At 37.5% G+C, this 23,153-nt stretch overlaps 1 protein-coding gene and 1 pseudogene across 1 annotated transcript; both read left to right on the top strand.

Moving 5' to 3' along the window:
* The first annotated feature begins 15 nt into the window (after nucleotides 1–15).
* The window catches only part of LOC110563497 (zinc finger protein 208-like), a 104,882-nt pseudogene continuing 81,744 nt past the window's right edge, over nucleotides 16–23,153 (top strand).
* LOC110563498 (U6 snRNA-associated Sm-like protein LSm5) lies at nucleotides 6,719–7,219 on the top strand. Its single transcript, XM_060380384.1, has one exon. The coding sequence runs from the start codon at nucleotides 6,814–6,816 to the stop codon at nucleotides 7,000–7,002; it is 189 nt and encodes a 62-aa protein (XP_060236367.1). The 5' UTR covers nucleotides 6,719–6,813; the 3' UTR covers nucleotides 7,003–7,219.

Here is a 23,153-nt window from a genome sequence, read left to right as displayed (position 1 = left end):
ACCAGAAGGCGCTGTGGCTATCGAGCTTCCGCTTTGACTATAATCTTCATACTTCGCTTTTCCCCAAAGTTAGGCGAGTGTCCTGTTCTGCGCTGGGCTTGGATCTCTGACATGGAGGTTAGTGCAGGGAGCTGCAGCGTCCTGCAGATATGAGCGACTGTGCACAGTGGCGGGTCGGGCGCGAAGGAACTGACTTGGGCTTGTTGGGAGACCGGGAAGCAGAATTTAGAGGTGCTGTGCTGACCTAGGCTGGGCGACTGCCCCTGGGAAACACCCCTGAGGAAAGGTTTGAAACAACAGGATTGCAAGGCCTGACTGGATATGCTGGCTGCCTTTGCCTGAGTAGCTGAAGGGAGCTCACTCAGTTTTTGCTGGGAAAGTGCTTTCCCTGGCAGATCCAGGCTCACATTGCTGTAGTCAGATCTGACAAGACTCCAAGAACATACAGACATCTAGCCTCTCCTGTACTTCTTGTCCTGCCTGTTACTCCTGGTTTGAGCTCGTAGAGGTTCCTCAAGCTCCTAGTTTCCAGGGACAGCGAGTCCTGTGATGGCAATTGTTGTATGGGATGTTAGTTCGTTTTCATTTGGAATGAATTGTTAGATTTATGGATGCCTCCTCTTGAATTAGAATCCCTAGTGTACACCTCTGTGACGTGAATCACCACACTAACCCCTGGAGACCCACAGAATAATCTGGTAATTGGTATGAAACTGTCTTTGCACAATCCACCTAATTATGGATCTTACACTGCAGACTGAAAAAAATACTTGAGAGTAATACTTCATCAATTCCATTTGAGACTGTGGAATGTAAGAAATTTGGACTCCTTTTCAGAAATGAGAGATGACTTGGTTAATGCTGGACGTGGAGAACTGACTCTGCTGATCAGACAGGCTCTATACACTGTTCTGATCACATGGTTTTCTATCTGTTTACATTCTCAGCAGGGCCCGAACTCTCTTAAATGTACTCTGTCACTGAATGTGGCATCCAGGTTCAGTGATGGTCCCTGAGTAGTGCTAGAAGATTTGCCCAACTTTTTGTACTGCATTAGAGAGAATATAAGATGAATTTGGAAAGCTGTGGAACACTCGAGTTCCTGTGATTTGTACATTGTAGCTTCCTTGTGAAAACTACAGGTCTCATCTTCAAGGGACTAAGAGATAGTTTAGTCGGGAGCCATTTGAGTGACCATGACCCAGGAACACAGATTTTAAGTTATCCCAAATTTCATGCTCCACCATGGAAGCAGTTTCATATTTTTACAGAGCAAAAAAACCCACCAGTCAAGTGAAGTTTAAAATACATTGGTAGGTACCCCAGAGAGGCATGTAACTATGAAACGGGGTATGGGGCTGGGGTGCACAGCACTGAACATCCACATGGGCCATCTGTCTCTGCAGACACAGATTCCTGGCAAGAGTTTTCAGTTCGCAGCCAGACACAGCCTCTTTCCAGGATTTTTTCTCTGGAGTTCCTCCCCCTTTCTTAGGTGATCTTGCATATACTGTTCTCTTCAGTCAAACCAACTGTTTGTAAACTGAAGACTGGCTTATGACATTGAAGTCCACTCTTAGGAAGCATGGGCTTCATACCCCTTTTGTCCTATATACCAGAATTTTCAATGAGTTTCCAAACATGTTTAAAATAATAGACATCTTAATAACATTAAGGTTATTAATCTGTGGGAAAAATAACAACATGAAATGGGAAAAGCACACTGCTTTGTATAGCAAAACAGCTTCCTTTCAATAGAAAGATGATACAGCAGCATGCTCATGTATACTGCTTACAGGTCCCAAATATATACTGAAGTAAATATGATTGACAAGTGAAGTTAAGTCTATTCTATTGTTCATACCTGAAATCTCTGTGTTTTGGGAGGAGTCAGGAAGCCCAGAGTCCAGAGTCATCCTCAGTTTCATAGCCAATTCAAGGTGAGCCTAGGCTACATGAGATCCTGTGTTTTCTTAAAAAGATTCTTAAAAACAGTTTATCGTGTGTAGACTGGGTACAGAGATTACTTTTTATCATTCCTCTCACTTCTGAGCACCCCATTTTGACAGAAATCCATCCAGCTGTCATCTTGTTAACTTTCAAAATTTACACATGTGCTTACATAAGTTCTATTGAGTGTATTTGAAATTTAATTTTATGATTTTTCAAGCGCATCTTTTTCTTAATGACATCATGTGTTTGTTAGTAATTAAAATTTTATTTGCATTTACCAGAAAAGAAGGTTTCTCCACTTTGCATTGCTTGACTGTTTTTCAGTACTTGAAGGGAATGTTCATTATGTTTGCATATTTGTCTGTTATTTTCTGCTATGGCCTCATGGTGCAAGACAAACTACTAATCAGAGTGGGAATTAATGAAATAAAAATTTAAAAAAAAGACTCAAAGAACCAAGAAATTCACAAGTTCCTAGAGATGGTAAACAAGATTGAGAGACACTTGGCCGAACTAACCAAAAGAAAGAGCATCCAAATATGATCAGGATCAAAAATGAACAGGGAGGCATTACAACAGATACCAAAGACATTCAGGCTATGTTGAAGGAATATTTTGAAAATCTGTCCTATTCCATAGAAGACATCTCTTAGATGAGTTTCTTGTAGACAACAGAAAGATTTAGTTTTTTTGATCCATTCTCCCAGCCTGTGTCTTTTTAATGGAGAGGTGAGGGCATCGATTGTTCTGATACATAAGTGTTAATTGTCACAGTTGCTTATTGTTGGTGCTGCTGTGTTCCTGATAGCCTTTTGCCTTTTAGTAATTTTGGCTTCCTATTTCTTTCTCTTGGCTATGCTCATCCCTCTTTTTAGGTTTGGTTTATAGGATATATATATGCTCTTTATATTATAGATAGTTATTTGTTCTTTGTCATCTACTGCAGATAGTTTGGCTGTGAATAGTAACTTAGGTTTGGTGTCTGGTCTTTTAGGACTTGAAATGCATTTCTCCAGGCTCAGGTGTCTTATAATAAATGTGTTCTTTCACTTGCAGATTTCAGTATTGTTAGGATTGTGTGGCAGAGTTATATGGTGGGTTCATGAGTCACACCATGCAACTGGTCCACGTAGGAGGTGTATTAAGGGAAGGGGAAGGTGCCACAGACTGTCTCGGGGCAGGGTAGGAGGGAGAGAGAGAAGGAGTAGGAGAGAAACACTTGCTGGGGGGAAGGAGTGTCAGGACAAAGAGGGAGAGACTGAGAGAACAAGAGCAAGAAGGCAAGAGAGCTAAACAGTGGCAGGTTGATCCTTTTATGGAGCAACTGAACCAGGCCTGGCAGGTGTGACTGGCTCCCTGGCTTGTGACCCATGATGACATCATAGGTTGCTAAGCAACCCAGAAGCAGGCTGCCTAAATACTAACAAGTATTCTATGAGGTTGTTCTTTTCTGGTCTTCTCCAATTAGTTTTCTGTGTGCCTCTTATACTTTTATGGGTGTCTTTTCTTCGTTTGGGAAGGTTTACTTTATGATCTTGTTGAAGATCTGTTCTATGCTTTGCATTCTTCTCATATGTGCCTATATTTTAAAGTTTGGTTTTCTCATAGTGTCTAAAATTTCCTGTGTGTTTCCTTCCGGTGTTTTTTTTTTTTTCATATTCTTAGCTTATTTCATTTAGATCATCTACCCAGTCTCTAACTTCTGATATCCATCTTCTGCTTAATTTATTCAATTGTAAGTTTTTCCTTTGAATTTTTTAGTTAGATTATGGGCTTTTCAGTTCCATCTTCATCTCAGCCAGGGTCCTCATCAATTTTTCTCTTTATTGAATTTCACTTTAAAACCCTGGATTGTCTTTGTCATTTCCATCATTCTTATGGGTGTGTGTTTGTGTGTGTGTGTGTGTGTGTGTGTGTGTGTGTGTGTGTCTTCCTAGGCATCACTCTGGCATTAATTCTTAAGTTGTTTTTAGTGGCATCAGGATATTTCTTCATATCATCATACTAGCTTTGTTTTCTATTTTTTTATTCTTTGTGCTATGTGCAATAAATCTTTTACAGTCTCCTTGATGTTCTTTAGTACACTGACTGACTGGTTTATTGTTTGTATGTAGACTCACTATGCAGATAGAGATCCAGTCTCTTTCTGTGCACTGGACCAGTGTGCAGGATCCACTGCAAGTCATCAGATCGTGCTGCGGGTTCTTTGTCTGCCAAGCCAACCCACTGACCTCAGGGTTCTTTAATATCTGTCTCTATGTTCTTGTGACCTCTGCCAGCTGTTGTGTTTGCCAAGGGTTTCTTGTGCTTCAGCATGTGATATTAGATGTTCATCGTTTTCCATCAGTATGGTATTTTCACCCATATCCTTGTGCTTTTCGTAGCTTATTATGTGGCTGATTTCTTATGTTCTTTGTTATATGTGCAATTATTATTTTCACTTTTTGTTAGTTGTCTGGATTCTCATTCAGACCATTAACCTGGTTGTTGCAATCACAGCATATTTGTAAATTTGTTGTTGTTTGTTTTTTCTAGTCCATGTTTTCTATTCATAAGCCTTGTATTGATTATTGACTTTGGGCTTTAAGAATTAGACTGGCAACCCAGCTAGTGTTTTAAGAACTTCTCTAACATATTATAGGAACCTAAGATTGGGCTGTAGCTAATTTTCATTGGCTTGACCCTACGATTCAGAATGTCATGTCCTTCCTATCAGCTCTCTGGGGGAGGCAAAGAAGAACACAGCTCTTTATCAGTCCTGAAAGGAGACGAAAATTAGATGCCTTCTTCAGATTATCCCGAGTCCACTATTCTGTACATGTTTGTGGCTTTTGATATACTTTAAATAATTTTATACTTTTCTGCCATCTTTCATTATAATAACACAGTCATTTTGTGTTTTAGTATCACTGCTATTCTGGTTTTTGCAATATTTTTCATAGATTTAATATCAGTGATTGAAAATAATTCTATAAAAATAGCATTAACATACATTGATTTGCAGAATGTATCAGTATATATAAGGTGTACCGTTAGGGAAAATGCTCTGGGGAAGCAGGAAAAATTATTCTTTAAAATGAAAAAAAAATTAAATTTAAAGTTACCATAACTAAATATAGCATAGTATGGGGGACATAGGTAAGTGTAATCCCTTACCCACCTTAACATAATTTTGCCAATTAAGTATTTGATGTTTTTTTATAATAGCTTTATTCTGTGGTTTCAGTTATTATAACGTGATTAAGATTGGAATTTCTTAAATTATTTGCTATCATAAGCAGGACCATTATTAGTATTCAGTCGTAATTAAAGTCTTGAGAAGAACATTCTATTACAGGGCTTTCCCAGATTTCACTTGAGGTTTAATTAAGTTACAGAGACATCTATATATTTTGACGATGTTGGCCTTTTGCTGGAGTGAAGTCTCTCAGCTAGCTATTAAATTAACCCAATTTTTCTGGCACTTCATTTCTCCACATGGTTTTCACTGCCTACCTCCCTCTCTATTCCATCTCCCTTTCACCTCCTTCTGCCTTCTTCCATGTCTCTTCTTGTCTCCTGAGTCTCAGCCCAGAAGCACAGTCCAGCTCTGGGCTGTTTCCTCTTTATTAAACAAAAAGCCACATTCCAGTCCAAACCAATCCGCAGTGGGATGACATGAGATCTGTCTCATATGGGCTGCCCTTTGCCAGCTGAGAAAAGAGATGCACTTACAAATAGAAATCCAGTGATTGGCGGTAGAAATTACAATACCAAAATCCTGCCTGCACTCAGCTCTGTTTCACAGAATTAACAATTGAAAATACAGGGATACATCTTCTCAATGTGAGGGAAGGACATCCCAACAACTTTTATAAACTGTTTGACACAGTTAAGTTCCAGATAGGACACAAAGGTTATTTTACTGGAGCTTTGTGCTATTTGGGGGGCCATGCTCTGTAGCTTAGTTGGGGAGAGATGATACACGTGGCTCTAGTGAATTTGAGCACAGATATCTACATATATGACAGCAGAGAAGGTCCAGTACACAAACAGACTTAGTTTTAGATGTCAAGCTGATGTCTATTTTTTTTTGTGCACTAGAAGCTTGAAATAAAATAATGCTTTTATTTTATATAAAATAATTCCTTTAATAGAGGTTAAGTTTTTGTGAGCTTCCTATAATTACCTCCCTTGCAAGAGTCTGATCATTTATAAGACCAAGAGCAAGCACAAAACTATAAAGACAAAGTCTATTAAATTAACACTGGTCATTAAGTTTTTAAAAATATAAACTTACAGCTTTATTAATTTAAGATTTGGGATCTTTAAATTTTAGGGCAATTTTAATTTGAAGCTCAGGAAGACTTTCCTATTAGGTAACAGGATATTTAGAAGAACCTGAAAAATAACCATAGAAAAACTTGGCAGAGAAAACAACTGAGGTTTTTCATGTAAACATTAAAGTCTGTATCCATCTGATACTATAAATGAAACAGAAATGTGAGCAATGTCAAAGCACAACAGTTCGAAAGAGGAAAATCTGTGGGAAGGCTTAGTGTTCCCTGCATCGTGCAGACAGTCCCATGGAACAGATTCTCAGGCTGTACCAAAATAATTTTAGGTAGAAATTTTAAGATAATGTAACTCTTAATATTTGTGGGATTTGTTTAACCCTTTTGTCCTCCAAGCAAATTTGAAAAACATACAATTATGCTTACATTTCTCAACCATTGTAATACCCAGAGGAAATATTGTTTTAAAACTTTGAAAATTCGATTTTCCGGCGTGGCCATGGTGGCTAACGCGACCACCAACCCGTCCTAGCTCCTGCCACTAGAGCTTGTGGACAAGTGTATAGGATCAAGAATTCACATTGTGATGAAGAGTGATAAGGAAATTGTTGGTACACTCCTGGGATTTGATGACTTTGTCAATATGGTGCTGGAAGATGTCACACAGTTTGAAATTACACCAGAAGGAAGAAGGATTACAAAATTAGATCAGATTTTACTAAACGGAAATAACATAACAATGCTGGTTCCTGGAGGAGAAGGGCCTGAAGTATGAGTGGATTTTCTTGACTTACACTAGATTCTGGCTTTTTAAAAAAAAACTTCAATATTTAGATTCTATAAAATGATGTTTCCGTTAAAGGGAAACACTTTGAAGATATTCACCCATTTTTCTAAGCTAATCATGGTTATTTTGGGAAAAGGAGAGTTTTGTTTTGTCTTGTTTTTTTAAAGACTAAAAAAAATAAAGATGTTTTTGGTTAAAAAAAAAACTTTGAAAATTCTAATTTGCTCATTATTTTTTTAAAATCCCCCTCAAGTCTGTTTACATTATTCTTTTAAAATTTTTGTTCTGTACAAGAATAGAAATATGTAAATGAAGTTTTTCTTGAAAATGAATTAAAGTTGTGCTTAGCTTGACTACAAACATAGTTTTGAGCACATAAAAGAATTTAATCATTTATAAGGTGACTGACCATTAACTTATATGGCTTAATTATCTTTAACAGTTTATAATAATAAATTGCTAACTTTTATAAGATTAAGATTTTGCTGAAATCTATACATCTAAAGAAGATAAACAAGAAAGCAGACACGGGGTAAGATGATCAATCCTCACTTAGAAAGACAAATGGGATGTGCATTGGACGTATGACAGGAGTCTACCACAGAAGGCATCTGAAAGACTCTACCTAACAGTATTTCAAAACAGATACTAAGACTCATAACCAAGCCTTTGGCAGAAGGGGAGTTAGTATGACATGGAAAGGACAGGAGCTCCACAAGGACCAAATATATCTGGGCACAGGGGTCTTTTCTGAGACTGACATTCCACCAAGGACTGTGTATGGATATAACCTAGAACCTTTGCTCGGATGAAGCCCGTGGTAGCTCAGTAACCAATTGGTTTCCCATAGTAAGGGGAACAGGGACTATTTCTGACAGGAACTCAATGGCAGGCTCTTTGACCTCCCCACCCCCCAAGGGAGGAGCAGTCCTGCTAGGCCACAGAGGAGGACTCTGGAGATACCTAATAAAACAGGGTCAGATGAAAGAGGAGGAGAAAAAAAAAAAAAGAAAGAGGAGGAGATCCTCCCCAATCAGTGGACTTGGAAAGGGGCAGGGAGGAGATGAGGGAAGGAGGGTGGGATTGGGAGAGAATAAGGGATACACCTGGGATACAGAGTTAATAAAATGTAACTAATAATAAAAAATTAAATTAAATTTTAAAAACAGATTAAGATTTTGCAGTTTTATTACCATTAATTTTGAGCCTTAAAATTTTGAACTGAACATTTTTTAGCAATTACCAGTATTAATATAGCTATAAATACAAAGGAGCAAGAATATATTTTTAAGTCAGTTTTTGCTAGTTTGAATAGACCTTAGAAATTTAAACCTTGTTTATAAAACATATGTTGTTTCTTCTTTTAAAAACGTTTAGAAGGGGGGAGCTGGAGAGAAAGCTCAGAGGTGAAGAACACTGGCTGTTCTTCCTAAAGGTCCTGAGTTCAATTCCCAGCAACCACGTGGTGGCTCATAACCATCTGTAGTGAGATCTGGTGCGCAGGTACACATGTAGGCAGAATGCTGCATAAATCATAAATAAGAAAATCTTTTTTAATGTTTAGAAGCTTAATGTTAACAAAGACATAGTTAAACATCTCTAAGTCAGTTGTTTTTTTTTTTTTTTTTTTTTTTTTTTTGTTAACTTGAGTCTACCCTAATAACCTTAGGAATTTAATGTTATATAAAAATCCATCCTAATCTGGAATACCTTGGAGGCAAAGCTAGCCACAGTACAGAGATGGAAAAGCCAGACCCAAACCTCTGAACAGGTACAACATGCTAAAAAATATGCTTAGACACTAAAGAAAAAATGGATTTAGACAGTCATAGAAAAACTAGTTTAAAAACAATAATTAGGAGCTGGAGAGATGGCTCAGTGATTAAGAGTCCTGACTGTTCTTCCAAAGGTCCTGAGTTCAATTCCCAGCAACCACATGGTGGCTTACAACCATCTATAATGGAATCTGACATCCACTTCTGGCATGCAGGCAGAAAACTGTATCAATAATAAATAAATCTTAAAAAAAAAAAACATCTCCAAAGAAAGGAGGGAAATAAGTTTTTTTGTTTGTTTTTGTTTGTTTGTTTTACAAAAAAGGATATTCTGTGTTAAAAAATGAAAAACACTGTAGAGAAAAACATTTGGACCCCATACAGTTTTGTTTTGACTGTCAACATGAAAATGGTTGTATGTTCAGTGATGATTGTACTTTTATGCATCTTTTTTTAAAAGAGATCAAAATGGAGTGGACCTAGATGGGAAAGGGACTGTATACTTGTCTTGATTTCAAAATGGAGGACAGAAGGTATGTTGTCTTGAGAAAGAAGGTTTATGTTTGTATCAACAGGAAAGGAGAGGCTTTTATTGCATCCAAATTAGTAAAGATCAGATTTGATGTGGGAAGGCCTCCTGAAAATATTGGCCACAGACAAGAAGAGGCAAATCAAGAGGACCAACAGGTCATTATCAGTAGGTAACTTACGTTGTTGATCCCTCTACATGGGAACAGCTCTGAGACTGGCTGAATGTCTCTGCATAGCCAATAAATATTGTTGGCCACAGAATCCTGAGGACTTATGCCATCCTCTCATATGGCATAGATAAAAATTGATATAGCAGTCTGGTATACAGTCCAGACTGGTTTATATAGAAAGACAGCTGTCTTTCACCTGCTCAAACGAAAAGCAAAGAATCATCTTTAACTGATCTTTGCATACATATGTTATTGCAGAACTGTATAATACTTGTGAGCAGTTATATGTTTACAGAACAAAAAGACCAGATGCCAGTGAAATTGGAGCAAAATTGACAAGATTCACCCTGGAGGATGTCGAGATGTTGACATGTTTGTTCCAACATCCTGCTTGATCCAATCACTGACTGCCTCATAGCTGTGTTCTCAAAAATCTACACCCAGTACAACATAAAATGGTTAGCTAAATCATCCAGTATCACAGACTGTTCCAGCCCAGATTTGAAATAAGCCTGTACTCTCACAGCACACAGAGACTGGACATCAAAAGTTACAGACAACCTTTTTAAGACTGGACGCTATTCCAGTTTTTCTTGAGTCCCCCAAAAGATGTCTTTGCCCCCAAACAATAAAAAATTAACTAATGAGGACAATGTCCAGTTTCCCAATAAGTGGAGTGGGTGATTTTTGAGCATTTGGTTTGTTACAGGATGTTATGTGTTTTGGGTCAGAAAGAAAACATGGTAAAGGAGATTAGACTCAGAGATTAAAAGCAGGGAGAAGAGATGAAAAGAAAAAAAGGGGGTATGTAAATAATAGAGGAATAATAGGATAAAAGGGTAAACTATTGCATCTATTCTTCAACTGTGCATCTACTCTTGCATCTACTATGTATCAACTATTGCATCTCCTCTTCATCTGTAAAGCTTTTGCTATTCTAAAATATTTTACATTGATAGAGATTATTGTCTATTGATACAGGTTTAAGGTTTTTATTGGTTTAGATTATTGTATGTTGATACAAATTTAAAGTTATTTTTGATACATATGATATATGTATGTTTCAACTCTTGTATAAGGCATTGTGCCTATGCAACTCATTTAAAAATGTAATATAAAATTTTAGTCCTCATAAAAGTAATTATTACAAACTGTTTAGGATACTTAAGTAATGCAAATTAACAGTCAGACAATCAAACACATGGTCATGTTAGATACTAGTCTAATTTATTACAGAAATATGTTTCCATGGTTGAACCAATATAAACTAGCTAGAAACAACCAATGTTTGCCTATTCAGATATACTGTAGGTAACTATCTGGTCTTCAGAAATCTCAGAGACACACAGAATATGTATGTAAAGATATTTTTTATTATTTTAAGGATTTTTCTTTACAATGAGACATATCAGCTCCTGATAGCACCCCTTTTTGACTTTGAAGAATAAGGCATCAAAGAATCGCCTTATAGAGTTTGCTTTAATGTAGCACACTGTAACTGGGCAAAAACTGCCCTTGCTTCAACTACAGACAATATGCTCTCCAAGCTATGGACAAGCAGGACTCAACAGAAGTCGATTACCAAACCTTGCCAAGACAAGGTAGGTAGTCCTTCATAATTCCTTCTTCACAAAAAGTCTGTCAGATATTCTGGGCTAGAAGGCTGAAGATGATGCTCCAATAGTTGCTGAAAAAACTTGGGTGATCTGTCTGGGTAGCCAGTTGCCTCTATCATGTCTATGCTTTGGAAGCTGTTTTCTCTGTATTTCCTATGTATACAGGTAATATTATTTGTTCTGAGCTCTCTGATCAGGTTTAAGAGTAAATAGTTTAGTCTTGCAATCAAGCTTAAGTTGTTTAAGATTAAAAAAAAAACTTTTCAAAAGATATTTTTAGGTTATCAAATGCGAGCTATAATAAAAAATGATTTTGATACAGTACTCTAAACTTACTAAGATAAACTAGATATAAAATGTTTTCTCCTAAGTTGCCATAAACAAATGGACTAGACATCATGAGTTTAATTATTACATTAGAATTTTCATAATCGTTCCATATTTGTTCTTACTGTATTAATTTATTGTTAGAGAAAAAAGCCTTTTTATTTAGACAAAAGGGAGAAATGTTGGGGGTTGGTTTGTTGCTGCTATATATTCACATACTAAAGATTGGCCCCCAAGATCTGCTTGCAGTCCAGATGAGCACATTTTCACATACACCAAGTGATGTAAACTTTGCTTTCCTGTTTTCTCTGACTGTTGAAATAAAAGTTGCTGACAGCCAGTTACTAGGCAGAAAAGAGGTAAGTGAGGCTTTGGTTCCTGTACTTGGGGTTGCATGTAGAGACCACAAGGTCTGGATAAGCAGGAGAGAGAGGAAGAAAGAAGATGAAGAAGGAAGACATAGCCTGATGGAGCAGATCCAATAGACAGGACTATGATTGGCAAGTAACTTGGGGAAAGCAGCTGGGAAATAGGCAGACTAGCTTAGAAATGTAATTTAAATCAGAGCTGCCCAGTCATTGTGCTAAAGCTGTTTAAATAAATCATTAGGTCTCTGTCTTGACTATTTGAGGTCCTAGCTGGGTTGTAGTAAGAAGCCTTTAGAGTATAATAATTATTCAACAACTGTATCCTCCTTGGTCTAAAAAGAAAATACAGTGATAAGCAGAGGGCATAATAAGACTCACAAATTTTATAGGTGCTGCCTTATTTGGCTTATACCACATTACTGTCTTAATCCAAATGATGGTGAAGTTACATGGCATGTGTTCTTTAATCTTAGTAAAGATGGCTGCTTGCCATCTTTTGTTGTTTTTTGTTTGTTTGTTTGTTTTCATTTTGATGAGGTCATCAGCAAAGATGGAGGTAAGCTACATGGCTGTGATAGATCGATCGATCGATAGATAGATAGATAGATAGATAGATAGATGATAGATAGATAGATAGATAGATAGATAGATAGATGATAGATAGATAGATGATAGATAGATAGATAGATAGATAGATAGATAGATAGATAGATAGATAGATAGATAGATAGATATTTTTTCTTTTACAGCGTGATATAGTAAATGTTGTAAGTTTGGCAGCAGCTTGAGCAGTTTATGTCATTATCTGCTGCTTCCAGGTGCAGTGCATATGAGTTTTGTACTGACGCAAACTCTTTAAAAGGTTCCTCTGGATATCACTGCTCTCTCTATCTTGTTCTCTCGCTTTCTCTAGTTCCCCCTATGTCTTTTTTGTTCTCTCTGTCTATATCTGTCGGTCTGTCTTTATCTTTCTCTTATGTCCCCACTTTCGAGTGGTTTTTCCCTCTCTCTCCTCCTCAGTAAACCTCTTGCCCTAGATCTGTTGTGTGGTGTGATCTCTTAGCGGCACACCTTGTCAGACGCCTGCCATAGGTACCGTTCACTGCCTTATCCTAAAACCTGTTCTTTAAATAAGAGTTGAGGTTATATCTGTAGTATACTGTAGTAAATTAAAATTACCAATGTATAGATTTAACTATCAGCCTATTGTTACAAGCTTTAAGCTAAATTTTTTGTCATAAATTTTTCTCACCATACCCAATGAATTTATAAATCTTGAAATAAAGAGGTTATAGAGGACAAAGAGATGTCTCTATTCTTCATGTGCTAATTTATACGGAAGGTCAGTCAAAATATTCAGTGTTTGGGAGATATTTTACAAAAGTTCATTGATAATAGTAACTTTAGACTATTCAGCTGTGTAACCCAAGGATGGGTACAGTCTTTTGTGTGGAGTATGTGGAATTTGCATATAAAAGATAAGCTCCTTGTTCTTTTGAAGAGCCATTTATAATAACATTAAAAGTAATTTCTATAAGATTTTTAGATATAATTTTAGGCAGAACTCATGGAGTACATAAGAAAAAATATCTTTTAAGGGTATCTTTTTGGATAGTGATTATCTATAGATCCTGAGTAACATGCCAATGCAACCTGTCAATTATTAGTATTTAACAGTTAACCTGCATTTTATTTAGTGGCATAATAATCTTTGCAGGCTATTTACCAGGATGGGATTAATTCTATGAGCTGCCACTTCAGCAATAGGATTATTTAATAAGCTAATAACCCACTCTGTTCACAGTTACATTTCTTTTTGAAATTAACTGAGTTTTCAGAAAGCACGTAACAGCAGAGCCAAATCCTTAATAGTGTCAGGCAGATAAGAACATAGCCAGTTGAAATAGAACACACTTATAAGTTTTGTTGTTATAGTTAATTTACCGTGAAAGTTAGGCATTCATGTAAGTGTAGATTAGACAGACCTGCAGGATAAGAGAATGTCCTCCATATATTGAATGACTAATATCTCTGAAATTTAAACAGTATTGGCTTAAGTGTTCTATGGCCTAATTGTAGTTGTTCCTGTACTACAAATTGGGCCCATTTAAATATTTCCCCATTAAGACACCATTGATCAATCTACACTAATTTTTACCACTATGAGGGAAAACAAATCAAGGAGACAAATAAACAACAACAACAACAAAATCTAAGATCTGGGGCAGCCATGGTATCTCATTCTGTAGCAGCAGTGCCCCACCCACCATTTCTTGGAACTCAGGTGTTGCACAGGCTTTCTTTGAATTCCTGTGGCAGAAAGGGCCACAGGGCCAGAGGTCTTTGAGTTCCAACCAATGCTCAGGAGGACTAACTTACCTGCCTCCAATAGCTGCCTTACCGAGACTTGCCAAGATGTGTCCAGCAGGGGGAAAAAATCTTCTTTCTTTTCCATTTAAAAAGTAAATAATTGAGAGGGATTTTATCTCCTCTGCTGGACTCCTTATTAGTTTTTGTGGGTATAATGTTGTAGAGCTGCTGCTCTAAATCATGTGTTCCTTTGGATATTTTTTTTTTTTTTTACTTTTGTTTTTGTTTTGTTTCCAGGACAGGATTTCTCTGTGTAGCCTTGGCTGTCCTGGAACTCACTCTGTAGACTAGGCTGGCCTCAAACTTAGAGATAGCCTGCCTCTGCCGAGTGCTAGGATCAAAGGCGTGTGCCATCACCACCTGGCTGTTCCTTCAGATCTTAACGATTATTTCAATAATTGTACAGAATGCTTTATCTCAGAGTACGTACTGACAAGAACCTATATAATTCCACTCTCTTAGTTAAGGCCATGAACCCTTTTAAGTTAGTTTGTTAGTTTGTCCCTGACTTGTACTTAAAGAAAAGCTTTCTTACCTTCTCCAACGGCCAAGCACCAAGTTTATTTATCAGATGTTAGGGTTCCTGTAAGCATGATGGCAGACAAGAAAATGATCCAGGTGAAGTGATAAATGAAACTCCAGTCAGAATGACTTTAGTTGGTTGCTGGGTCAAAAACGTCTTGAGTCTGACCAAGCAATTTATTTTTCTTACACATTTAAACACAGGAAATCTATTAGAAAAGGTTTCCATGAGACAGTTATCACAACAAAGGTTTGACATGGCTACATTGAAATTCCCTTGCAATGTACATGTCTTTAGGGAAGCACCTTTGACTTACCATAAGACAGGTTCTTTTTCACAGAGAAACAGTGTTCAGGATAAGGGCCTAAGTGGAAGGTTTGTTATAAGCATTAATATCGATTTTATTAGACGAGAATGCAAAGTACTTCGGACCTCTTTCATAGGACGAGTTTTATTCACTGAGAGACAAAGCTCAGGATTAGGATCTAAACAATGCTCAGGATTTGGAGGGGAGGGGTTCAGGTGAACGCTAATCTATAGAAGAGCAAAAGATCAGCAGTTTGTTAGACAGCATCCACTGCAGGCTTCCAAATGAAAAGAGATTGGTCATTTTTTTCCCTTGCAAAAACAATGCCAGCATGTTTAACAATTCTGATTCCTCTAATGCCTTTCTGTAAGCTATGCCTTCTAACACCATTCCCTTAGTCCCTTCATCAGGGCCTCTGAGAAAGTCTTAGTCAGTGTAGCTCCCAACAGTAACTAACCTCATTCCTGAATTTCCAAATTATAAATTATGAACTAGCTTAATAGTTGTGATCCTGTTTTGTCTACAAATTCTTCATTTATTATTGTTCTACCCCTTGGCTGCTCAAACTCTTGTCCCTTGGTGCACTGTCTTTGTTATCATTCTGTACATGTTCAGGAAGCCAGACCTGAGCCTAGTGGTAATGCATCAGATCTGCATCTTCATTTTTTTTCTCATTCATGATATTATATAATATGTTGAGAAGTACCTTCTCCATGACCATGGCTCTCTCCTGTGAGAAATTTACATTGTGCGTGCTATATTGTAATATAAATGTGGGATTCTAAAGTATTTTCTCCAAACTTTTGCTATTTATTCATTTATTTTTTATTTATGAGTGTTTTGCCAGCCTGCATATCTAAGACATTGTCTGGTTGTCTCTAAATGGAGTTATAGACAGTTGTGAGCAGTGATGTGGCTGCTGAAAATCAATCCCAGGTCCTCTGGAAGAGCAACCAGTCCTCCATCCACAAATACTGTTTTATAGATGCACTTACTCCATTTTATGGTTCTTAAAACTACAATATCCATAGGAGTTTCTAGTATGTTCTGCCATCCACTTTCCTTGACAATGATGAGTCCTGCTAAAATCCCAGCACCATATTATAAGTATTTTAGGGATATTTACTTCTCTATGTCAGAAGCACTTCCAGCTCTCCTCTGGGTGAACCTTAGAAATTTCATGCAGAAGTACATGATGGCTCTTGGTATTTATGTTATTGGTGGTGGTTGTAATTAGTTTATGTATAGTATTCATTCCTTTTTATTTCAGGATATGCTGTCATTCTGGGATGTGGCCATTTATTTCTCTGCACAGGAGTGGGAATGCCTAGGTCCTGCTCAATGGAATTTGTACAGGGATGTGATGTTGGAAAATTTCAGCAACCTTGAGTTCTTGGGTAAGAAATACTTTCATGGTGAATTTTTAATTCACCGTAATTATAAAACTTTTTTCTTTGTATAATATCTCATGAGAGCTTATCCTTCCAACAATGAGGTTCACTGAGCACTTTTAAGGAAAATTAAGGAGAGTATTTGTATACCTTAGAATGATTTTATTTCTTCTTGTGTTCCTAACCCCCCCTCCTTTAGTAGTATCCTTTATATTGGTGATAATGTTATAAAGTAAGTGGCATGAGCAAGGGACATACACATAAAGAGAATTTCCTTGTAACTGAAGGTTGTGAGGCTCATGACCTGCAAATCCTAAATTCCACCTAAGCATTTTGATGTGCTCATCAGAAAACACATGAAGAACTAATCCTCTACTCTCCTTTATTGTATCTTCTCCTTCCTTGTGCATACAATCCTGGACAAGAAATGTTCTTTCCCAGGAGAACCTACTAACAATGTCGTTCCCTTCCCCCATATACAGGTCTTGCTTCTTCTAAGCCATACCTGGTCACATTTCTGGAACAAAGGCAAGAGCTTTCAGATATGAAGAGACAAGTAGAAGCTACCACAATATATCAAGGTATGTAGGAATGAGGGGGTCAGAGTACAGAGCAGGATTTCAGAAGATCCAATAGAAAGCTGGGGCCCCATCATCAACATTCTTCTAGTGGAAAATATTTTTTTAAATATCTCCTTTTCTGTGTTTTGCTGTCAAAAGACTACATTTCTCAGATGTTTATGACACACCAAGTCTTCTAAACTTTTTCTCCTCCCATGAAGTCAGCTTGTGTTACAGTAACTGCCTAAGTTCTGTACTTTTTTAGGTGAACTGGATTTATTTTTTATAAATTGATTACTGGGTATTTATTTCTTCATTAAATATGCATAAATTCTCCTGTCTTATATCACTGAAATATATTATTTATTACCATTATATACAGTCTTCATGTTATGCAGCCTAAATTTCATACTTTATAAAACTAAAAGTCTGTACTTAGGACATATATAAGTTGTAAAACACCTGTCTTCCAAGTTTGACGACTTTTATATTTCGTGTTTAACTAGTCATAAGTTTCCTATATTTGTTTAAGGAGCTCATTTAGATTAAAATAATACTCTTCAGTGTTTTCTTAATTGTTGATATTATGTCTTCCTTACATTTTTGTCTTTGATCAATATTCCTTTCTTTCTATGTTCTTTGTTGTCATGGTCTTCATCTTTCACTGCAAGATTATCTGATTTCTATCTATTGTGTTTTTTGAATGTAGTTTATCATTTATATAGAAAAATACAAGTATGAGTAAATGACTTTGTTTTTAAAAACAAATGTAAATATAAAGAATTTTGCTCAGCTTTCATTCATTTCTCAACATTTACTCACCAGGAAACGAACACTGTACAGGCAAAGCTGTTCATTGGAACTCAAAAGCTATTAACCACCAGAGAATTAATTTAAGAATGAAGCCCTATAAGTGCGAAGAATGTAGTAAGGCCTTTCGTTTTCCATCATTACTTTCTGTACACAAGAGAATTCATACAGGAGAGAAACCTTTCAAGTGTGACGTGTGTGGCAAGGCCTTCCATACATCACCATTACTTTCTATGCACAAGAGAATTCATACAGGAGAGAAACCCTACAAGTGTGAAGTATGTGGCAAGGCCTTCTGTTTTCCATCATTGCTTTCTGAACATAAGACAATTCATACAGGAGAGAAACCCTTCAAGTGTGAAGTATGTGGCAAGGCCTTCCATTCTCCGTCATTACTTTCTAAACACAAAAGAATTCATGCAGATGAGAAACCCTACATATGTGAAGATTGTGGTAAGGCCTTCCATATTCCATCATTACTTTCTGTACACAAGAGAATTCATACAGGAGAGAAACCCTTCAAGTGTGAAGTATGTGGCAAGGCCTTCCATGAGCCATCATTACTTTCTAAACACAAGAGAATTCATACAGATGAGAAACCCTACATGTGCGAAGATTGTGGTAAGGCCTTCCATATTCCATCTTTACTTTCTAATCACAAGAGAATTCATACAGGAGAGAAACCCTTCAAGTGTGAGGTATGTGGCAAGGCCTTCCGTGCTCCATCATTACTTTCTATGCATAAGAGAATCCATACAGATGAGAGACCCTGCAAGTGTGATTTATGTGGCAAGGCCTTCCGTGCTCCATCATTACTTTCTAAACATAAAGGAATTCATACAAGTGAGAAACCCTACAAGTGTGAAGTATGTGGCAAGGCCTTCTGTTTTCCATCACTGCTTTCTGACCATAAGAAAATTCATACAGGAGAGAAACCCTACAAGTGTGGGGAATGTACAAAAACTTTCTGTAAAAAGTCATACCTCGCTCGGCACAAACTAACTCACACTGAAGAGAAACCTTACAAATGTGAAGAATGTGGCAAACTGTTAAAAAATACTAAAAACCTTAAGAATCATCAAAGAATTCATTCTGGAGAGAAAGCCTACAAGTGTGAACAATGTGGAAAAGCCTTCTCTTTTCATTCGGACCTTTCTCAACACAAATTAGCTCACACTGGGGAGAAAACTTACAAATGTGAAGCATGTGGCAAACTGTTCCACTGTACTAAAAACCTTAAGAAGCATCAGAGAATTCATTCTGGAGAGAAACCACACAAGTGTAGAACACTTGATAGTTTAAACACAAGGTAGTTCAAACTAAAATGAAATAGTACAAATTTGAAATTTTTCTCGAAATGTTTTGCACTTATTCAGTCCTTTAAGAAAATTCTGAATAGAAGGCCTACCAATATGGGTAATATGGTAAAGCCTTTTAAATAATTCAATCCTTACACAGAACAAAGGAGTCCATAGTAGAAGGAAGCCATACACGTGTGAAGAATGTGATGATGTACTTTACCATTCAGTCAACTTTTTCTGACCTCCTTAGAATTTATCTCAGCAAGGAACACCATAACTGTAAATGGTGTGACAATGCTATTCAAAACTCCTCACACATAAACCAGCAGTTCTTAGCCTTCTGCAACCCTTTAATACAGTTCCGCATGTTCCTCGACCACATAAGTATTTTCATTGCTCCTTCATAACATAACACTTTGCTACTATTATGAGTCATAATGTAAATAGCTGTTTTCTGGTCTTAGGTGGCTCCTGTGAAAAGGTCATTTGACTCCCAAAGAAGTTGTGACCCGTAGGTCGAGAACTATTGCCCTAAACAAATGAAAGTATTCATACTGAGCAGCAACCGTATTAATTCTGTAGGGTGTTAAGAACATTTTATTTTTCAGTCAGACCTTGCTGTATATCAAAGAAGTCGCACACACAAGACTCTGCAAATGTAGAATATGGCCAGGCATTTAGCTGCTCTTCATGCCTGTATCCATATGATAGGACTTATACTGGTACATGCACTACAGATCTAAGATTATGACAAAACTTTTACCTGACTTTCATGTCAGAAGTGTTTTCTGAGTCTTCATTCAGAAGCATTTTCTGAGTCTTCATACTAGTGCGAAACTCCATATACCCAAATAATGCAGAAGAATTTTCAATGATGTTTCTAATCTTCATTAACACCAAAGAGTATTTCTTGATAAATTCTGTAAATTCTGATGTCCTGTACTGCTCCTGCTTTCAACTTCACATAGAGAAGCAATATGTGAAAGTCCCAATTGGGTAGATGACTGGATCTATTTGGCTCATTGGGCATGTCTGTGGGTCATTTTTAGAAACTAATTGATGTAGGAGAATCTAGACCACTGGGTGATGGCAGTGTATATTGCATGTGCCACTCTTGACCAGCTGGTCCTGGGTATATGAAAATTCTGGCTAACCAAGCCAGCGTGAAGACAGCAGCATTCTTCCATGGTTTCTACTTCACCTACTGCCTCTAGATTCCTGCTGTGCTCTCTTTGGCTTGGCTTCCATGGATGATGACATGCAACCAATGAACTGACATAATCCCATTTTTCTTAGATTTTGTTCATGACACTTATCATGGCAATAGAAATCAAACAGAATAAAGAATGTTGCAAGGGTTCACATTTTATTTATGCTTTAGTTAACATAGGAGCCTCCATATTGCAGACAATGCCATAAAGCTTTGAGGTTTCTTCATTGTCAACTTTGCCCTAGAATGTTCACATGGGGGGGAAGGGCAGTTATAAAGATTGATTAAAAAGACTTTAATATTTATGAGCAATTGAACACCAAAAAGGTCATACTATGAATCCTGTGAAACAAAGGAAACTCAAATCAAAACACGGAAAACTAGTATTTAAGAAACTATTACAAACACCAATGATAGGTTATTTGATACACCATCATATCAGGACATTTCTTTTGTTCAGAAAACCTAGAGATACAAATAATGTTGAATGACTTTAAACTCCATTCCATGATTAACTATGAGTGAATTCATAGTATTTAGAAACTTACATACGAAGATGGCAGTAACTTTTTCAGCATACTCACTTCATAATGACAGATTCCTATAGCAGAAAAGATTATGTGAAGGCAAGAGTGTTGCAAAGTCTTCCATCCTCCCTTATATGGACTAGAAGGGAAATAGATTAAGAGATAATATTGCTGGTATGGAGTACTGGAAAATGTGAGCCAATGCCTGGAATTAATGTGACATTTAATGTGCTGGGAAGAAATAAGTTATATATCTCAAAATCATGCAGATCACTGAACACTGAGGGTATCGATTTGCCATGAAACCAAAAGATTACATTACCTAGGCTATTGGAGGTGCCAGTTTTATGAGGGATGGAAGTACAGGATCTATTAAGGAAAGCTGCAAGCAATTGGTGGAACGTGCCTAGGAGAGAGGCTAGTTATCTTTCAGGTGATGCTGGAAGGGTGGGGCCACATAAGTCATTTGCAGTCAACCTGTGGCAGCAGAATTACCAGTTGTCAAAAGTGGAGCTGTCAGATTGTGTGTTTGTCTTTCTGGATTTTGGTCTGATCCTTCCTTGCTGTGTCGTTTCTTCCATCTTAGAATAGGAATATTTGTTCTTTGCCAGTGTGTGGTGGAAGTAGTCACTTGTTCTTATGTTGTAGGGACTTACAGTTAAGAGATTGCCTTGAGTCTCACATGAAATGTGGACTGGGGTCTTTTAAACTCAGGGAATTAAGTACTTTGTAGACCTTTGGTGTAGGATCCGATTTTACTAATGAGATGAGTATAAGGTTGGGGAAGAGGGAAGAAATGTTACATTATAAAGTTATGCAGCTGGAACCAACACTATGGCTTTAGGAGAAAACTAGATTGCCAACAAGATCTACAACCTTATTTGTATCCCCATGACAGACAAAATAGAAAGGAGGAATTACCTCTGACCTCCATTCTTGGGTACACACATACATAATATGCACACTCAAATTTCAAGTATGTTTTTAAATTTTGTATCCATGCATGCAAAGAGTGAAGAGGTAATGCAGAAGTCTCAGTTGTTAACGAAATGAGATGTAGAATCCAGCGAGAGACAAGCCTCTGGTAATTCATTTGCAATGGTTTGACTGAGATAGAGCATAGCATTAGAAAGAGAGAACATGCTAATAGCAACCATTCATCTATTTCCTTCTGCTTCCTGACTGTGGATTGAATATGACAAGCTGATTCTCGCTCCTGTTGTCTTAACTTTCTCACCATCTGTGGTGGTTAGAATAACAATTGCCCCCAAGGGCTCATAGATCTGAATATTTAGTCATCAGGTAGTAGCAGTACTGGAAAAGGATTATGAGGTGTAGCCTTGATGAAGGAAGTTGGGGATGGGGTGGTACTTTTAATTTTCAAGAACCAAATTCAGGCCCAGTTTCTCAACTCTTCCTGCTCCCTACAAATCCAGATGTAGAGCTCTGAGCTACTTCTCCAGCACCACTTTTGACACTGATACACTATGGACACTTTAGAAGTTGAACTGAATGCATTTTTACATTATGATATGGCTACAGGCTATGGGAGCCAGGGAGTGAAATGTAGTTTTTAGAATAAGAATAGCTGCCATAGACTATAGCTTTTAATGCCTAGTCATCAGGGAGTGGCACTAGTTGAAAGATTAAGAGGTATGGCCTTTTTGGAGGAAGTGTGTCTCTATGGGTGGGCTTTGAGGTCTCAAAAGCCAAGCCAGGCCCAGTGTCTTGTTCTTCATGCTGCCCATGATCCAGGTGGTGAACTTTTATCGACTTCTCCAGCACCATGTGTGCCACAGATCTCCCTGCCATAATGGACTAAACCTCTTAATACTGTAAGCAAGCCCAAATTAAATGCTTTCTTTTTTTAACTTATTTTTTAAATTTTTTAATTGAGCAAATGTTTTTGTTTATTTTCTCTCTTAATTTTATGTATATATTTACTTACTGCAATTTATTCACTTTTTATCCCCGCTGCAGCCCCCTCCCTCATTTCCTCCCAGTCCCACCCATCCTCCCTATTCTCTCCCTATGCCCTTTCCCTAGTCCCCTGATAGGGTAGGACTTCATCCCCTTCTATCTGACCCTAGCTTATCAGGTATCATCAAGGCTGGTTGCATTATCTTCCTCTGTGGCCTGGCAAGGCTGCACCCCACAAGGGGAGGTGATCAAAGAGCTGGCCACCGAGTTCATGTCAGAGACAGCCCCGGTGCCCCTTACTAGGGAACCCACTTGGAAATTGAGCAGCCAATGGGCTTCCTTTGAACAGGAGGTCTAGGTTCTCTCCATGCATGGTCATTGGTTGGATTATCGATTTCTGCAGGCCCTCTGGGCTCAGGTATTTTGGCTCTGT

Source organism: Meriones unguiculatus, chromosome 3 (genome assembly GCF_030254825.1).
Source record: "Meriones unguiculatus strain TT.TT164.6M chromosome 3, Bangor_MerUng_6.1, whole genome shotgun sequence".
Lineage (NCBI taxonomy): Eukaryota > Metazoa > Chordata > Mammalia > Rodentia > Muridae > Meriones > Meriones unguiculatus.
The sequence above is the reverse complement of the archived record's forward strand: the minus strand, read 5'-3'. Positions and strand labels throughout refer to the sequence as shown.

Excerpts from the sequence above, each read along its gene's own strand:
- LOC110563498 (XM_060380384.1), top strand. The coding sequence starts at position 6,814 with ATGAAGAGTGATAAGGAAATTGTTGGTACACTCCTGGGATTTGATGAC.